A 19,224-nucleotide genomic window follows, 5' to 3' on the forward strand; every position below is an offset into this window, starting at 1 on the left:
TGCGCCGACAGAAGACCGACGGAGGCAAGAGCGGGGGCGTGAAACCTCGCAGTTTGAGACTCGAACTCACAGACGAAAAACAAAGAAAAGAAATCGAGGGAAATGTCTCTTGTGAGGCGCCACGAAAGACGAGCCTGGTCTTGGACCTCCGCCCAGCTGTGTCTCCCCCTCTCCGCGTGAGCGCCTACCGTGCGAGCGCAGGGACACCGGAAAAAGGAGCGAGGAACTCAAACTCCGAGTAGCTAGTTTGTTTGCGGCCCACTTTTAAAAAAGTGACTCGAGGGACACGGATCGCGAAGCTCAAGACCGCCTTTCCTGGCTGTATTTAGAGATCCCCTATCGACGTCCGTCGACGGGCTGTCCCACAAGCAGATCGCCGCGGGGCTGCAGACACAGAGGGGACGTCTCCTTTGTGCAGTGTTCCGCAGCTCTCTGTTGGCCGCTTTCTTTCCGAGGCGTCTTCTAGTATCCCCCTGAAAGACAAGTCCAGGAGTCCGTTTTCGGGCAACCTCCAGAGCCCAGATAGCCTGCCTCTTTGTGATCTCGTCCTCGCCGGCGCGGTCCCGCGAGAGAAACGGAAAAGACCGCGCTCGCGTTCTCCGCAGCCCGAAGTTTTTCTCTGCAGTGAACGCACAGAACAAGACACGAGACACAACCAGGCAGGGTGGGCGTGTGGCGTCTCGCCGCTTCCCCGAGTCGTCTCTCGGACGTTGGATTTCGAGGCAGGCACACTGAGGCACAGGGAGACGACACTCAGGACCGTAAGACTGGCAGCGCAACGGAGGCACACAGAAGGGAAACGGAAGCGCGACGGACACCGACAACGCGCAGAGGAGGCGGAGAATGCCCCGCGTGCGCGCGGCCTCGCGCGTTCGTCACACTCAGTGGAAAAACGCCTGCGGAAACAGGGCGGCCGACGCAGCCATGGGAGGCTCCGCTAGGAGGACTGGTCCGCCACGCGCTCAGCGCATTTGCTTCGATGCAAAGAGGAGACAGTGAGTGTCCTCGGCCTTTCCTGCTTGTCTTTCCCCTCGCGGATTCGCTTGACAGCCTGGCACACACGCCGTCGTGGCTCGGAGACGCTCCGGGCTGCGCATCCAGCGTCGTCAACAGGGAAACATATGGGGATGCAACCAAAAAGCGTCGAGGGGATGTGCGCTGGAGCAAGAAGCTCAGGCTAGCAGTTCTTCCCGAGTCTTTCCGCAGGCTCGATTCTGGAATGGGGGACTCCTCTGGCGGCTGGTGCGGAATGCGATTCTACCAGCGCCTATGCTTCCAGTGCGCTCTGCTGTCGCCTTTTTGCGTACAGAGAATTCATTGAAGGATTTGCAAAGAGAAAGGCGCAGCGGCGTCAGGCTGCGCAGGAGCAAGAGGCTCGGCGAGAGAAGGAAGAACGACGGCGCCTGAAGCGACAGGTAATCGCCCGTGCACGATACCCGAGGAGGGGAAAAGGCAGAGAAACGAGGCAGACTGAAGACGCGGGAGACAAGAGGAGAACCTGGATCCGCAAACGCTATGCAAACGCCGATTTGCGGGAAGATGCCGCAAAACCCTCTCTTTCGCCTGTTTGTGTGTATTCACTGCATGCAGCGGCAAGAGCTTTTGATGAAACATGTCGCTGACCTGGAAGAGGCGCGCAGAAATGCTCGAATCGCTCACGCAAGAGCTTCCATGGCTAACCACGAAGGTAACACGTCTCCTCTAGCCGTTGGAACTAACAAAAGGCTGCTTTCCCGTATCTCAGGGTCTACCTACACTTTTATAAATTCGCGTATATGCATATCTATATCTGTATCTATCTATATGTATCTATCCATATCTATATCTACACACGTGCTTCTATCTATCCATTGTTATAAGGGAAGGGTCTTCTCTCCTCACGTATCTATCAATCTTTATGTCTACGTTGATGCAGAGTTGTACACATCCTAAAAAGAACTGTGGCTCTGCTAACTCAATAGACCGTGGATCCGGTAAACAAAAGCATTCTAGATCTAAACCAACAGTCCAACTCGTAGTATGCACTCCCCAGAAAAAGGCTTGTGTAGGCGGGCATAATTTGCATGCACGTGCTTATGGATGCCTGGCGGCGCTCTCTGTTTCCTTTGTGTCAGAGGACTCTCCTGAGCCGGTCAGTGGGGATGCTTCCTCGCCAGGAGGGAAGAAAAGGAAGGTGACGAGCAAAGAAGTTTCAAAGAGACCCAAGCGAGGCTCTGAGGAGCGAGAGAGTGAACCTTCGGAGCCGAGATCGAACTTGGTGCAGAAGGCATCGAGAGAATGTCAACCTGCAGGCTCCCTGGACGGCGAGCGCTCACGCCAGTCTGTGATCGACCGGGGGAGACATCGCGATCTTGAGGAGGCCTGCGCAGATTCACCCTTTCAGGTGCGATGCGCGATTCACGAAAAAGCAAAGATACGTGGGGGCGCTGCCCGCCGAAGTTCGGAAGGCCGGCAGGGCTGCGAAAAGCGCAGGGAAATTCGTAAAACATCAGCCAGGCATGCGAGTACAGAAGACAAGGCCCTCCGCGGGAGTGAGAAACATGAGGGCTCTTTCGTCTTCCCATGCACGCTTTTCTCGCTGACTGGAGAGACACTCCTCAATCCACACTTGTCTCTGGGGTGCGTGCGCATCAACTGGATATGTCCGTCTCTCCACGTGCAAAGAAATATGCAGCCTGCAAGTGTGAATGGACTCGCATATTCGCTTATTCGATGCACCTGTTTACGGACCGTTCACGCATATATACATACACATATATATATATATATATATATATATATATATCCGATGTTGGGCGGTAAAGTATTCGTATGCAGATATATATGCTGTGGATGTGTCAGTTCGGGTGTACGTCAGTGTGCGTGTCGAGGAAGGGCGGCATGTGCTTGAAAGTTCCGAGAACGTGCGCAAGTCTGAGGCGAGTGTAGTCTCGTCGACAGAGATAGACCTGAGTGAAGGTGCGGGTTCTTCTCTCGAACGCGACCGGCGCCTCTCCTTCGTTTCTGCTTGCGCGTGTGCAGAGCGTGGTCCGGTATGTGCGCGTCTCGCCGTCTCAAGGGGCGCGAAGGCTCTCCAGCGACGGCGCCGACAGCGACAAAACCACGCACGGCGCGGCCGTCTCCTCAGCACGCGCCGAAAACATGTCACCTTGGCTCTTAGGGTGTACCGTGACAACCTCCTTCGGGTCGTTTCTTCAGCCTCCAGTCAACGCGCCTGCGCAGACCCCGGCGGCCGGTGCCTGTCCCTCTTCTCCTCTCGCGAAAACCGAGGGAACGAAAGGACGTGCGAGCGCTCGGTCCTCCGCTTCCGCTTCGCCGTCAGAGACAAGGCAGAGCCGTCTCGCGTCGAGAGGCCGAACGCGAGAAGATTCCCTTTCTGTTTCTTGGTCACAAGGTGGAAGCTTGGCCGGGACTGCCCGTGGCAGCAAGGAAGGCCGCGCCCGGACCCCGGTGAAGAAGGCGGCAGGGAAAAAGGCAAAAGGCGGGAGACCTCCGATGCGCTCCAGAAAAGGGAAGGGAAAGAAAGGTAAAAAGCGAGGCCAGGGGCGAAAGTGAAGGCAGCCTCTGGAAACCCCAGACAGACAGAGGGACACGAGAAGCGAAGGAGCGAGAGAAGCCTCGGGAGAGACGTCGGGGTTTGCTGGTGTATCGCCAGGTGTGCACGCAATGGGATTTCCGAAACAAACCGGTAGCAGTGAATTTGTTTTGCACGTGGCAGCTACTTTCTTCTCTCCCACGTGAATGGAAGCGGCGGGAACGAGACAGTGGCGGGGAGTTCTCTGTTGAAACCCAAGCCGTGCCTGCCTGCCCTCCTGACCGCAGTGACTGCCTGCGCATTTGCTTTTGCGCTCTCCCAAACGAGCTAATCAAAGCTCTGCCGGTTCGGGGCTGTGCACTCTCTAGCGACAGGCGCGAAGCCGCAGCTTTCGGGACTCCGGGAGACCGCCCGTTCAGAAAAACCGCGACGCATTCTTGCCTCTAAAGTTCCACGGAACCAGCTCTAAGGAGAGAGGCGAAGTAAGCAGCGAAACACGGGAGAGAAAACGGGATCCGCCGGCGTGCTGGGAGGTCAGGTGAGTGGCAGGCAAAGAGAACGGCGGCGAGCGGCGACGGCAAAAAAGGCCCCCACAAAAGGCGCACCTTCTCATCGTCCACGGACGCAGTCGCGGGAACGGTGAAAAAAGATCACGAGCGCGACACGGTTCCTCAGCGACACGTGTGTGGCGCGTGCGCTGTCTTACGGAAAATGGTGCCTTTCGGGCGAAATCTGTACACAAAATATGGACGAAAGCAAACCCCCAGTCGGCCAGGCATCCCCGTTCAGGCTAGCGCAAATGGATAAACTTACATCTACCATATCGAGTTGGAAGCTTCGATGCAGAGCGCGAGATTGAGCTGCGTGTGGCCAGGTGATGCCGCGCTCTTCTCTTTGCCGCCACGAGCGAAAAGAGAACGCGACTCCAAGCCCTCCGCTGCTCGCCTGCCGCCTCATATATACGCATTCTCAGACATGCAGATTGAGACAGAATTGACGTTCACGGACAGAAATTCGCGCTCTTCTGCCTCCTTTGGCGTTCGTACTTCCCGCCGGCGTCGATTCGCGTCTTGCCAAAAACCCGTCAATTCCTTTTTTCTCGAAAAGGAACGACGCGGCTGCGCAGGAAGGCCACCGAGAGCCTGGAAGCTACCGGCCCCGGGAATCTTGCGGAAGACACCCCAGTCGCGCTCCTTTTGGAACGCCCAGACACAAGAAAGCACCTCGTGTGCTCGCGAGCTCGAGCGGTCTCGGGAGCGTTCTGGCCCCTGATAGAAAGGAAAGAAGTACACGTGGCGGAGATGCTGCCTTGCACAGACAAAAGACAAATTGTCCCCACGCCTTGCGCCCATACACATACGCACGTACACATTCATGTTCACATGCATATGCATATAGGTATCCGTGTATACACGAGTCTTGAAAATGCATCCAGCATCCAGGCGCTCTGCAGATAGGTATGGAGGCACAACGAGTCGCTTCCACTTTTAGCGTTTCGTGTGCCCCATAATTTCACCTGCGAGAAAAGAGTCCTGGATGGCCTTCCCAAGCCACGCAGAGATGCGTGAACGCGGCCACGAAACTGATACGCGCACCGGAATGAAGAGAAGACAGAAGATACTTTATGTTTCCTCTTTGGCGCTTTTCCGCTGCCCGCGAGGCTGCGTAGAGAGCGACCTAGTACGAACGCGCAGGAAAGACTACGCGACGGCAGAGACAGCGGTCTCAAGATCCTTCATCTCTCTGGAGCTCTCTGGCGCCCCGGACGCGGCGTAAGGATTCTCCACTCCGCATTTGCGGCTTGCCGGGAAACGCCCCTTCCCCTTGAAGCTTTGCGCCGCGCGCTGCTGCCCCATGCAAGACAGCCGTCCAGGCGCCGTGCGACTCCACACGTGTGCACGCCGAAGTTCTTTTCCCAGATCCAAACGACAAGTGAGTCACGACACGTTGGAGAGCTTCTGCGAACCACCAGTCCCTGCTTTTTCCGGTTTGAGAGGAAGTCATCTCGAACTCGCAGAGGCCGGCTGCGATGTCTGGTGGGAGCGGTGGGTCTTCAGAAGGCGATAGAGGCCTGGAGAAAAAAATGGCCGACACAGAGAAAGCAAGTTGAAACACCGGAAAAACGTTTCCCCAGATCTCATTCAGAACAAGCTACCGACTCAAAGAGGGTTAGTGCGCGTCATTTCACCGTAACGATCTCTGCCAAGTTTCCCTCTTCCACACGTGGATCCCCACCACGGACATACTGGGCACGTATGCTCTGTCCAGCGTACATGCATGCACCTGGAAAGACAGGCGTGATACCTGCGCAAAGATCGTATACATGTATGTACATGCATATATTCATACATATACAAAGACGGTCATGGATGCATATGCCCATACGTTCATGCGGTCGTATTCGCACGGGCGTCTACGCGTGCATGCGTGTGAGAGTTCCGACGAAGACACCTTCGAACCAACGGCGCATTTGCGTACGAATACACATCTGACATACGAATCAATATATACATATATATGTCTGCAGAGATGTCTGGCCGTGGACGGGTTTCGCCTGACAGAAGCACACTTACCTCGCACGTGTCCGATGCAGTCATGAGCTGCAGGGGAGCTTTCGAATCTCAGCACCATCAGAGGTTGTGTCTGGGGCGAGAGGACCAGGGAAAACACTCGAACAACCGCATTCATTTGCCAGCATTCCCCGGTTCTTTCCCGGACACTCACCAGACTTTCGATTGACAGAGAGGCAGTCAGGGCACAGCGCGATTTTACATCTTGCTCGACGGAGAGGGACTCACAGGACCGCGTCACGCACAAACACAAACCTACCACACATACGCACACGTAAGCACATAAAAAAGTACACACATGCATACACACACATACATACATATACTTACATATTCATAGAGACGGCATGTGCCTGATGGAGCGTATCGCACCGATGCTGAAGGTGCGATGGCCACGAGAAGGGACGCATGCGGAAACAGCGATAGCGGGCGACTCTGACACAACTGGGTAAGCCTGTGGCTGGGGAGGGAAGGCATGTTGCGGTTTCCACGCGTCGCATCAGCATGCAGTTCCCACCTTATTGGCGTTGAAGTAGAAACAGAGCAGCTTCGAGTTGTTTTTTTTGCTGGTGATCTTGAGAATCTCTGAGAGTTCGAAGGACGCGTAGACCTGCACGACCTCCTCCAAGTGCGTTTCGTCCTGTTCCCCTTCGCTTTTTCTTCGCTCACGTGTCTCCGCGACTGGGTTCAGTGCCGCTTGCCCGCCCACCGAAGTCTCCAGTCGCCTCTCTGTCTCGCCTTCCCCGGCCCTGTCTCCTTCGCCCCGAGGCGCCGGGCTCTGCCCAGGCGGCGGACTCGGAACAAGTCCGCAGAATTCCTCGACATCGCGTCCTTCTATCACGCGGTTTCCCCCGCCAAGAAGTCCCAAAAACGCCGGCGTCTCTTCTGCACGCCCCGTCTCCTGCTCACCCCCTTCACGTTCTCCGCCTTCCGTCCCTTCTTCCTCGCTCGGCGCCCCTTCCGCTTCGCTCGCAGCTTCCGCTTTCGCCTCTCTTCTCGCCGCTGGTTTCCGCTCGGCTTTCTGCGCCGGCTCTCCACGGAACGTTCTGTCGCAGCCAACCACGCGCCGGCGCCGCACGAGCATCGGCTCGGGCGCGCTCACGAGGAGGAGTCGCGCCGGCGTGATCATAATGCGGCAGCTCTCCGGCGTAGGGCGATTCATTTGCCACTCTCGGAGATAGGTGTACCCCTCGCCGAGGCCTGCGGCCACGAATTGCCCCGCAACCGAAGACGCGAGAGACTGCAGCGGCACTCCGGACGCAGCGGCGTCTCCGCCGGAAAGGCCGCGACTCGGGAGCGAAGCTACCGACGCGGAGGACTGCGAACGCTTCCCCCCCGAAGCTGGCGACGCGGACGTCGCTTCGGGCGATGCGGCATGGAAAACGCCGAGAAAACTGCGTCGGCCTTTCTTCGGAGACGCAGGCGATCCCGGAGCTTCTCCGGAGATCCCCGCGGCGAAGGAGCCGCCGCGGCGGTTCGACGGCGAGGTCACGTCCGCAGGCGACCCCGACAACGACCGCGTTTTCCTCTCTTTCGGAGACGCGTTTTCGCGAGGAGCGATGGAGCAAAAGGTGTACCGTTCTTCGCCATCGACAGACGCAGATCCCTGCCTGTAACTGGACCCGTCCCCGTCTCCCTGTTCATTGCCCTCGCATAGGGGGCTCCCTGCGCTCTCTGCTTCCTCTCTTTTTTCGCCCAACTGGCCGGCGAGTTCGTCTCCGACCCTTCTCTGCAGTGCGCGGCGTCGAGATTCCAGGACGAGCTCCACGGAGGGCTGAAAGACACCCTCGATGAAACAGTGGAAACATCGCAGCTGCTCCGTGTACTGGGAAGTGACCAAGTCTCGCCAGTTGAGCAGATAGAGACTGACGGGGAGCGTAGGAATGTGCGCGAGCGTTCCGCTCCTTACCGGCGCTGCGGCAGGCCCGACAGGCCGAGCTCCGCCTTCGTTTCTGTCTCCGGTGTGCACGGGCGGCGCGTCTCCTGGTCCTTCTTTCTTCTCGGCTCGTGCTCCGCCTTCCTGCCGCTCGCCTCGCAGAGGGCCCGACGTGCGTCCCTCCTTGGCGGGCCGCGAGGCCCCCACGCCCGCCGGTGGACTCGGCGCAGGCTCAACGCAACACGGCGAGACTGCGGCCCCACAACTCGCGCAGCAGCGCCACGCTCCGGCCGACGGCGGGACGGCGTAGCCCCCACAGGGCGCGCAGGCAGCAGCGCAGGGGAGCCCCGTGCCGCGTTCCCCTGGCGACGACCCAGAACGAGAGGATGTCGAAGCGGCGCGAGACGAGCCGGGCCCGGACAAGGCGCCGTGGCAGTGGGGACAGAACGGCGGAAAGAGGAGACACACGTCGCCGAGCGGCACGAGCGACAGGGGGTACCCTGGAGCGGGGCTGTCCGCAGAGACAGGCGCCAACATCGCTGCGCCAGGAGGGGCGAAACTGTGGGAGCTGTAGCCGAGGGAGACACCCTGACCGGGTGCAAACGCGGAGACAGGTGTCCCCTCAGTGTGGTAGGGACAGACGAACCCCAGCGCCTCGCCCGGCTCTCCAGGGCTGTCTCTCCTTCGCTGTGGAAAGGCCCCGTGCAGCCCCACAGACTGGAGATCGACATCGGCCTTTCCCTCGGAGCCGCGCTGCTGGGACCTCGTCTCCCGAGTGACAGGTGGCCCGCCGGTCCGGCCGCCTCGGGACCCGGAGCCGCGGGCCTCGCCCCCCGCGCCCGCGGAGCCCAGACTGCCGATCCGGGGACTGCGTGCCGTCGCAGAAAACCGCCGCCAGGCCCCGATGATCCCGCTGAAAGGGATGCCCCCGCCTTGGCTGGAGGACGTGGGGACCGACAGGTGTCTCGACTCCCTGTCTCGCCCGCAGGCGCCTGCTCCAGCGCGTCTCTCCGGCAGTGCGGGGAACTCGCGAGGCGCGTGCGAGTCTGTCGCCTGGTCGCCGAAAGGAGAGATAGCAGAGTCTTCTCCACTTGGAGACACCCCGTCTGACGAGAACGGCGACGCGCCCGCGAAGGGGCCTCCTCTCGAGGCGCCTCCCTTCCCCGGCTCGTCGTCGCCGGACATCAACCCAGCCCCACGAACGGAGACAGAGCCGGGCGACAGCCCCACAGGCAGGTCCGAAAGGAACCCCACAGAGAGTGGGGAACTGTGGAGTCCCGCGGGGCCCCAGCCCCCGAAGGCGAGACCGGCGGAGTCTCTTCCTCCGAGGGAGGGGAACCACGCAGCGTCCGGGACGTGGTGCGGCGAGGGCGAGGCAGAACGCGGAGAGGTGGACAGACTCTTTAGTGGGAGGAAAGACGAGAAGGAAGAGCCTGTGCGCTTCGCCCCAGAGGCCTTCTCAGACGGCCGAACCTGGTTAGCCAACATGCTTTGACTCCGATCCGCAAGGCCCCCGGAACTGTGGGGTGGCGTGGGGGTGGTCTTGAGCATGCGGGCTGAGGCGGGAACCGGACCACTCGGGCCCAGAGCGGGAGAAGACGGCCGACTGAGCAACGAGCCTCGGCGACTTCGATGACTCGTTTCTCCCGCGCTGGGCGACTCTGTGCAGAGCGGACACGCCGCAGGGTTGTGGTCCACCAACTCCAGCCCCTCGCGCACCGCCACATCATGGCAGGCCCGATAGCCGCCCTTGGCGATGCTGACCCAGCTGAACAAAGAGAGATTAGCGCAAAACGAATGCGAAGCGCAACCTTAACGAGAGATGCTCCCCGTGTGGGCCCCGCAACCACACCAAGCACACACACACACAAATTCGACTACACATTTACGCATTCGCATCCGCCAAACGTACACGTGCCTGCACAGAGAGGGGGCTTTCGAGAGATGCACGCCAGTGGTGAAAAGCTGAATGTGCACATGTGGGGACACAGAAAAGCGCATGCGCGTGATGTGGAAAGACACGTAGGCCAGTTTCTGCTGGTGTTTTTTTGGCTTCGGCCCAGTTCGCAAGTCTTCCGGGGACTTACCGCACCCCCATTTCCTGTGTGAGGACTCGGTACACCTCGAGAGCTTCTTCATAACTCGTCTCCTCGGACGTGATGAGGCAGGCGTGGTGTGTCGGCATCTGGACCTTCTCTTCGCGGAAAGACTCCGCGTTTTCCTCCAACGTCAGCGCCCGACTGTAAAAGAGCTTCGCCGTCCCCGCCCCTGTCCCCCCCCAAAACGACGAGAGCGGGACGCCTGTGGGGCTGTGGCATCTGTCTCCAGATTGCATGGGGGCGAGAGCCGAAGGCAGAACAGACAGTGGCTCTTCGTTTTCCTTTTCGTCCTTCCCGGCACTGTTCTCTCTCTCTTCCGCATCGCCGCCAGCGGCCCGCGGCCCGAAGTGAAAAGCTTTCACAGCCTCCCGGACCCGACTCGTAGGCGCGTCTTCTCCCTCTCGTCCGGAGGATGAACGCTGGCGTAGACTGAGTGCATTTCCTGTTTGCGGCGAATCATCCACGCACGCAGACTCCGGCGCACTCCCGACAGGCACGCACAGTGCAGGTGTATGCCTCGCCTCGGAGTCGCGCTTGTACCGTCCGCCTCGTAGTGCAGCCTGGCCGCGACCTTGCGTGGACGGCGAAAGAGAAGGGAAGGGAGCGATCGAGAGCGGACACGCGGAAACCCACCCGCCGCCCGCTGTCTTCCCTCCCGACAACGGACTCTCCCCGTCAGAGAGACAGGGTCTCGGCAGGACTTGGTCAAACGGAGGCGAGGCACCCGCGTGGCCGACGACTGGCGACTCTCTTTCCCTCCAGTCCTCCGCCCGCGGCGGGAGACGCGGAAGACGCGGAAGACGCGACGCGACGCGCCGTCGCCGAGGGATTCGGACGCCGTCCACCCGCCCACGAGGCCCCGCGCCCGGAGAGGCGCCGCACGTTTTGAGAGTTCTCGCAACCTCAAGATGTTCGCTGGCATCTTCCGAGGCTACCAGGCTGCGAAGAGAGATAGGGCGAGCAGACGAGAGAGAGACAACGGCGGGCCGATGCGCCTCGTGGTCCCCGACATCACACGGGTGTCCCTCTACATCCGCCCCTTCCTCTGGGCCCCGGCGTCGACTTTCCTCTTTCGCGTCGACGCGTACCCTTCCACCTTTTCCCTGAGGGCCCTTCCGTTCTTCCTCGCCTGTCTCCTGGTTTCCTCGCCTCTGTGACCCGGGACTCGGCCGTCGCATCGGAGACGCGTCTCTGGACGACGGGACAGGAAGGCCCGTGGAGACGCCGTCTTTCGCAGACTCGGGCGTTGTCTCCGCACTGCCTCCCGCGTTCGCCGCTCTCTGCTTCTCCCCGTCAGGCGCTGTCCCCTTTCGGAACGTCCAGCCGCGCGTGTTCCTTCTGGGCTCCACGGGCGCGCCGGCCTCGCCTCCGGCCCCACACCGTGTCTGCTCCCCCGCCGAGAACGCGTTGGAGACAGCGGAGCAAGGTGCGTGGAGCGGGCGACTCCCGCGGTCGTCGGCGGCCTGCATGCAGTCTTCTCGCGCCGGTTCCTGGAAAGCCGCCTTGGAGAAGACCAGCGAAGGGTCGGGCTTCCGCAGTGAAGTCGAAAGAAGACACGCAGCCTCACGCGAATTCGACAACAGACAGAGTTGCCGTCTCGGGTGTATGTGTCCCTTGAAATACAAAGAAGGGTCGTCGGAAAAGACGCCGAGGCTGTCGTCGTCGGACTCGAGGGCATTCGAGGCAGCCTCCTCCCAGAGCACAGACAGCGGCGCAGCTTTCCCTGGACACTTTGCCGGGGTCCCGGGCTCGCCAGCCTCGGAATCCCTGCGAGTTCCTTCTCTCCGTCCGCTTGTTTCTCTTTGAAGAGAAGAGGGGGGTGCGGCCAAAGCTGCGACAGCGCTGCCGTCGCTTCGCATCTCTCCCGTCGAGTCTCCTTCGCCCGGTCTGTCGCTCGCTCTTTTCACCTCCTTCGCAGCAGACCCGCGGCCTAGCAGCACGGCGGACGCCTCGGAGCTGCGCGCAGCTTGCGAGGTCACCGATTGGTGAGAGCGACGGCGAAAACTGCGGAGGAAGAGGCGAGAAGCTGCGCCCCCTTTCTCCAGCTTCGAAGACGATGTGTGCCGAGCTCGAGGAATCAGCGCGAGAACCTCAGCGTCTTCCTCGCCGCCTTTCTCGTCTCCGTTTTGTTCGCCCCCGTCTTGTTCGCCGTCGCCCTCTCTCGGGCACCGCGCCTTCTCAGCTGATCCGCATGCGGAAGACGGGGAGAAGGGCGCCGAGAGCGACTGCTGAGATCCTTTCTTCTCCACGTGAGAGTGGACGAGGGAGTGCACGTCTTCGCGCTCCAGAAGCGACGAGCTCGCGCTCGACTCCCGCCGCGCCGTGTCTCCACACCCGCCGGTGTCTCCGCCTCGAGACCCCTGCACGCTCTCTTCTCTCGCGCCTTCTCTCCTCGAACCCGCACTGGCCTCGCCGGCGCCAGAGGCGGGCGAAGGCTGGGGCGACGCCTCCCGCTCTTCTCGATGTGCCGCCTGCACGCGGTGACTCTCCGACGACGCCGCGGCCGCCGGAGAAGACGCATGCGTCGAAGACGAAGGCTTCAGTTTCGAGGACCGCCGCGCGCCGGTGCTGCGGAAGCCGCCGGCGAGGTGACGGAGGCCCGCGCGGAGGTGGAGCGAAGAAGGCGAAGACGACGCGCGCGAAGAGGCGACGTGCTGACTTGACGGATCGAAGACGCCGAGCAGAGCAGAGAGCGTCGCCCGCCAGTCGCCGAGCAAATCGATGTGGATAGCGGGTGGTAGTCTGCCGGCTTCAAAACACCACGCGGGGCGCAAATCCAGGAGAAGCATCTTCCACTGCGGCGCCATCTGCACGAGTGGCGCGACGAGTTTCCGCGCAGCCACCGCACCCGCCGCCGCGGAAGAGGGTTCCTCGGAGGCGTCAGGAGGAAACAGAGCGAGGGGCGCGTTTCGGGCCGAGGCGGTGGCGGGCGGGGAAGGGAGAGAGACAAGTCTGCCTGGCTCTGCACTCGGCCGTCCCGTCAGGCCGTACGCGTGGTTCAGGACTTCCTCGGGGAAGGTGAAGAAGGCAGACTCCATCTCGAGTTGCTGGAGCGGCTGCAGGCAACGGACCAGCGAGCCGTGCTGCGAGGCGAACATGCGGACGGAGAAACTGAGGGGCGTCTGCGCCTTCAGCTCCTTGGCGAGCGCCCAGACCTCGCGCAGTTGCTCGACGGAGTGGATCGCGATTTTGGAGAGCGTCTCGGGCAGCTGGGACACCTCAGTGCGCTGGATGTCTGTGCGGCAGCAAATCAGGAGCGCGAGCGCGAGGAAGGGGAAGAAGTCTGGGTCGCCCTCCGCGACGTACTTGTCCCAGAGAGCAAACAACACCAGGAGGCTGGTCTTGGACGAAAAGAGCGTCAGAAACCACGGCGTCACGTACAGCTCAGGGGTCACGAAATGGCTTTCGAGGAAGTCGGCGAGCGCGGGATCGTGGTAGGCCAGCAGGTGCTTGAAGAGATGAAACGCGCACTGGAGACTCGTGAACTCGTCGTCGCAGAACATCGCAGGCAGAAAGCGCCGCACGAACGCGCGGAAACAATTGAACACGCTCGCCACCGAAAACCCCTCGCGATCTTTCAAGTACAGGAAAGGCGCTGCAGAGAACACACGCGCAGGTCAAACAGAAACGACAGCTGAATCCAGCCGAGGAGGCAAAAACGCAGAAAAACACTGCTTCTTCCCCAGTAAACCCCAAACCCCAAGACGGCGCTCAAGCAAAACCTCGCTTGCTCTCGCATTTCACGCCATACAACTTTCCATATAAATAAATATATATACATATATATACATATATATATATATATATATATACGTGCACATATACATACATATATACATATACATACATATATACATATACACACATGTATCCATACACACACATGTATACATATACATGCATGCACACATACACACACATGCACACATACACACGCATGTATACATATATATATATATATATATATATATATATATATATATATATAGGTATGGAGTTTGTTTACCGAGGAGCTCGTTGAGACCCTGTTTGTATTTAATGTGGCACGTTTTGCAGTAGCTTGTGAGGAGTTTTTCCATCCACGCGCGGCTTCCTGCGTCGCGATAAAAGGCGAGCGACGCGCGGGTTCTTTCCACATCGCTTCGAATCACCCGCTGATTCGGTTCATCCAGAGTTGTCTCCTTGATGCTTTCGGCGAGTCGCGCGTCCCTGTCTGGGTCCTCCTCGACGCCGAGAAGAACCTGCCACGTCGCGCCTCGCAAATCCATCGGCAGTCCAACCTCCATTTCGGACACAATGCACCGGATCCGATCCATGAGAGCCGCCCTGTCTCTCCGAAGGTCTGTGCCATGAGCGCTGTCCTCGCTCTCCCCGTTTTGACCCTTCGACTGGCCACACTCTTTGCCATTCTCACGCGCCTCTCGCCTCGCATTTCTATCCCTCACCCCCTCCTCTCCTCCCGGCTCCTCTCCTTGTTCTCTCTCTTCTTCTTGATCTCTCTCTTCCTCTTGTTCTTGTTCTCTCGAGAGAGAGGCGGACTCTGGCGCCCGCGCTTTCTCCACCCTTTCGGCTTCTCGTCCGTCGCACGCGCGGACTGCACGCAGGAGGTGAACGAGTTCCGCCTCGAGAGCCTGCTGGCGAAGGCTGACGGGCTCGCGGCTGCTGGGGGACGGCGAGGAGACCCGTCTCCGCCCCACACCTGGCAGACCCAGGCGGAGTCTCTCCGCGGCCTCCGTCCGAGCACTCGCAGTCCCGTCCATGCTCGCCGCCTTCTCGAGACTCACGAGAAGCGGCTGCGCTGGTCGGCGACGCCAGGTGGGGCCAGGCTCTCTCGCCGAAGAAGGCGACGACGGACCGCGAGACAAGACGGCGCGCGCCGGAGGGACACCCGAGCCTGGATTGCCTGGAAGCCCAGACGATGCGTCTGTGGACTGCGCTTCGCCGGGCTGTCTGTCGGAACCTTCGCCTGTCCCTGCGCAGGGCTCTGTGCTACCGGAGCGCGGAAAGGAACTTCCCTCACGTGAGTAGCCACCATCTAGTTCACCTTTCGAGGGCGTTTCTTCACGACTTTGATTCCCCCGCTCTTTGGCATTCAGCGCGTCTTTTCCTTCGACGTGCGCGTGCGCCGTCTCTTCCTCGCTTTCCTTCTCGCCCTCAGAATCGTCGCCTCTGCGCGTTTCCTCCTCGCCGAGGTCTTCTGCATTTGTCTCTTCTTCAGCTCCTCGAATCCCCGGAGACGATGCAGAAGAGACGGGTGTGGTCTCTGCCTTCTCGTCTCGATGCCGACCGTCCTCGCCCGAGAGGCTGCATTCCTCCGTTTCGCGCTCTTCGAAGCTGGAAGATTCCGGCAAGCAAAACGCACTCGCCCGGGCTCCCGTGTTGCCGCGAATCCACGCTGCCGCCGCATCCGCGTTCCGAGACGCGCTTCTTGAGCCTACCGGAGAGTCGCTCGCAGTCAGATCGGGTGTATCTGCGCGTCGCGGGTGGCGAAGTGACCAGCTGGTGGGGCCCATGCCGCGCAAAGAGCCGGGAGGCAGACGCGGAGGCGACGGTTCGCGCGAACATCCTCGAAGGCGTGAGGGAGAGCTCGCAGGAAGTGGACAGGCCGAAGAAAGAGGACTTGCATTCTGTGCTGCTTCGTGGGCAGAGACGGAAGGCGAGGAGTCACCACAGCGAGCGGTGCGGGAGATCGGTGTCTCCGAAAGACGCCCCGTTGCCTCCGCTTCTTGCGGAGCTGCCGCCGCTGCAGAGACGAAGGACAAACAGGCGGACCTCGTCGACGCAGGAGACGGAGAAGGACAAGCAGGCGGAGGACAAGCAGGCGGACAGGAAGCAGGAAGAAGAGACGCGGAAAGAGACGCCTGTCCAGGCGAACACACGACACGAGGCGACTTAGAAGAGGGACCTGTGAGCGTCGACGAAAGAAGAGCGACAGGCTGTGGACCGGATGAGGCAGGCGCTGGAGAGGCAGGCGCTGGAGAAGCAGGCGTCAACTCAGAGGGAAGCGCGGAAGAGTCGCCAGGGGAGCATCCGTCAGAAGTCTCGTTGCCGTCTGTCCCTTCACAGGCCGGAAACGAGGCTTTCGAGTCGCCGGTCTCTTCCCTTCTCTCCGCCCCTGGCCCAGACTTGTCGGGAAGAAGCCCGCGAAAGCCTTTGTGGTCTCTGCCGGAAGCGCCCTGCACTGGTGAACCACGACCTTTCTTCTCTCCCGTGTTCATCGCACCGTCTTCCTGTTCTGTCGTACCTGCGTCTCCCTCGCAGCTCGGTTTGAGCAACGCAGAAGAGAGACGAAACCCCTCTCGCGCAGGATCGGTTTCCATCTTGCCGCCTGCTACTGCGTCTTCGCTTCCCTCCTCATTCCCTTCGTCTGACGCCACGGCCGCTCCCAACCCACAGCTCGCCCTCTGAGGAGCCGAAAGAGCGACAGGTGACTCGTGACTCTCCGCTGACTTGGGCCCCTCCTGCTCGGTCCTCGCGACCTCGTCACGGCCTCGATCTGCTCCCGCTTCCGCAACGCCTCGCGTCTTCTTCGTGGACAAAGGCCGCGGAACCGGATGTGCGCGCGACGGCATATACCCTTTGCTTTGAGAGACACCCGCCAGGGTGAGCATCTCCGAGTCTCCCTCCTCGAGGTGTAATCCATAGGCGAAGTCGATGGAGCCGCACGAGGCCGGCGATGCTGCAGAACGCCCAGACGAAGACAAAGACGCCAAGCTCGAGGTCCAGTCGTGTGCTGGGATACCTGTGCTCGAAGTTGGGAGACGCGACAAAGTGCACGAGGACTCACGCTGCTTCAGTCCGCGCGTGTCAGTCTCGCTCTCCATCTCCTTCTCTCGTCCGTGTGCTTCCCTCAGGTCTGTCACAGTCTCTTTGCTCGCTTGTGCCGAAGCGTCGTCCCCTCCAGGTCTCCCAGGCTGTTCAGTCGGCTCTTCTCGCTGCGCGGACGCGAACGCAGGCATGCGCTCTTCTGCCTCGTCCGTATCCTCTCGCGCTGACTCGTGGCATGTGCGTTGCGCATCTGCTCCTGTCTGTGTTGGATCCGAGCGACGAGTGCGCACGCTGCTGACGCCGCGAGACTCCACTGCTGAGTCCTCGCCAGCTCGCTGACTCACTCCCTCCCTTTCGTCGCCGATTCTCCCCTCTTCGCCTCGCCCTCTCCCTCCCCTCCCGCCGTCGAAGGCCTCGTCCCTCCGACCTGTCTCTCCCGTCCCTTCGGGCGCTCCCTGTGGCGCCTCACATCGCCGCTGGCCTGACGCGAGCGCGCGCGCGGCGGGGTCCGCAGCAAGGACAGCGTCGAGGCTAGCAGCGGCCGGGGAGGGCGGAGAGAGAGAAGGAACGTCCTGATCCGAAGAAGGAACTGAAGACGCAGGCATGTTGGCGACCAAGTCCCCGGCGCGGAACGGACGCGTGACCGCACGTCGCGAAGCAAGCGGGACGGTCGGCAGAGAGAAACGCGACGCGAAAAACAGTGCCCAGAGAGCGGGAGAAAGGAGAGCACTCTTCACGGGGAACAGAAGAGTCTACGGCAGCAAAAGACAGCACTCGGACTGCTGTCTCCAGGGCAGCTTTCTTGCACCCTCTCGCTGCGAGAAACTTTGAAAAAAGAAGGCAGCTCCAGTCGGGACGCGCCACAGAACACGCGCACAGCGGAGAGAGCCTCTGCACGCTCTGCGGGAGCGCTGCAGTGTTCGAAGACGCGAGCCGAAGCCGAAAGAACAAGGAGCGGAGACACGCCGAAGGCGGAAGAAAGCAAAATCCGACCCCGGTCTCAGGTTCGCACCCCTGGATACACAGCGGAACAAGCAGCGAACGGAGAGCGATGAATCGCGGGCGTCGCGCTGCGAGTTCAGTTGGTCTACAGAAAAATCATCGAAGCGCGGAAAAGGACGCAAAAACGAAGGCATCGAATCCTGGCAAAGAACCTTGCATCCAGACGGACGACGAAAATCCCCTCGCCTACCCAGCTGGACGGAGGCGCGCACGAGAAGGCGAGAAACCGCAGGTTCCGCGAAGCCCGCTCCAGCGTGGGAAGAGTCCAACAGACGGAGGCGGCCAAGAAACAGCAAGGATCTCACACCCAACGGACTCTCTCGCTCTCGCACTTGATAAAAGAGTCCCGAGCTGGAGTGCTCGAGTTCCAGACTGAAACTGCAAATGCAAACCCTGAAGACGATGACGGGTTTCGGTGAGCTGTACGTACAGCAAGCACCTCAGCAGTCGGGTGAATGCCTTCACAGCGTCTCGCCAGTCACAGGGTGCGCATGTCTTGTTCGTAAGCGACACGCGCGACGTCGCCCGTCCGCATGCTGGGGACTTGCGAAGCACCTTCCTCCAGCGACTGGCGGCGTGGGCTGCACAGTCCTGAGTCAGGCTCCAGTTACGGAAGACTGAAACGTTTGAGCAAGGAACTTTCTTTCCCCGAGGCGACGAATGTGTCCCAGGGGTTGGCAGAGAAAAGACTTGGACCGGCAGGCGACAGGAATGCAAGCTGTCGCCGCCATTTCTGCAGGGGCTCTCAGGGGAGGTGGGAGCCTTGGCCCCGCCTGGGTTCGTGTAGATCTGCCACGCCAGTCGGAACAGTTCAGGTTTTTTCCGGCCCAGAAAGCCTCTCCATAGTGTTCGGGAGACCGAAAGTTTACGGCACAGGATTGTTCAACTTCCCAGAACAGACAGCACGGCGCGCCCGGCGGCCATTTCGCTGCATCGACTGCGGGCTTCGGACTGGCAGCGCACTCTCTCGTGCAGAAAAAGCGGGGGAGCAACGAACAGGAGAGAAGCGCGGTCAGTCGAAAGTGGAGAGAGGCGCCGCTAACTGAAAAGGTCAAGCAGCTCGGCCGGTGGTTTTTCGCAAAAACGAGTCCTGGTCGCGAAGCGAGGTCGCCGCGAGGCGCGTACCGTGGAAAAAAGCAAGGAAGCAAGGGACGGAAAGAGAGAATGGTGCCACACACTTAAAACCCGAAAGAGAAAGGCAAGAGCGAGCCTTGGCAGACCTCTGTGCCCCTGCACGCGAAAGCGGCTTTCGAGGACAGGCACGCGGCGACTGACGGAAAAGGAGCGAGAGCAATCCTAAAGAGAAAAGCAAGCGACGAACGATCCCTCGACAAAAGCGTGTGAGTTGCGTGAAGCCAAGCAGGTCGCGCGTCA

The 19,224-nt window shown here is 60.4% G+C and overlaps 2 protein-coding genes across 2 annotated transcripts; one reads left to right on the forward strand and one right to left on the reverse strand.

Annotated features, from left to right (window-relative positions):
• Positions 1–843: 843 nt before the first annotated feature.
• NCLIV_059810 (hypothetical protein) lies at positions 844–2,177 on the forward strand (the record flags this gene model as incomplete). The annotated part of the gene is made up of 4 exons (XM_003885535.1): positions 844–995; positions 1,310–1,415; positions 1,591–1,687; positions 2,137–2,177. The coding sequence occupies 4 exons, from the start codon at positions 844–846 to the stop codon at positions 2,175–2,177; spliced, it is 396 nt and encodes a 131-aa protein (XP_003885584.1).
• Positions 2,178–5,535: 3,358 nt separating this feature from the next.
• NCLIV_059820 (TBC1 domain family member 23, related) lies at positions 5,536–17,453 on the reverse strand (the record flags this gene model as incomplete). Its single annotated transcript, XM_003885536.1, has 5 exons — positions 5,536–5,606; positions 6,109–6,178; positions 6,623–9,749; positions 10,069–13,675; positions 14,087–17,453. 5 exons carry the CDS (start codon positions 17,451–17,453, stop codon positions 5,536–5,538), a joined length of 10,242 nt encoding a protein of 3,413 aa, XP_003885585.1.
• Between the last annotated feature and the right edge of the window lie 1,771 nt (positions 17,454–19,224).

Source organism: Neospora caninum, chromosome XI (assembly GCF_000208865.1).
Source record: "Neospora caninum Liverpool complete genome, chromosome XI".
In the NCBI taxonomy this organism is placed as follows: Eukaryota; Apicomplexa; class Conoidasida; order Eucoccidiorida; family Sarcocystidae; genus Neospora; species Neospora caninum.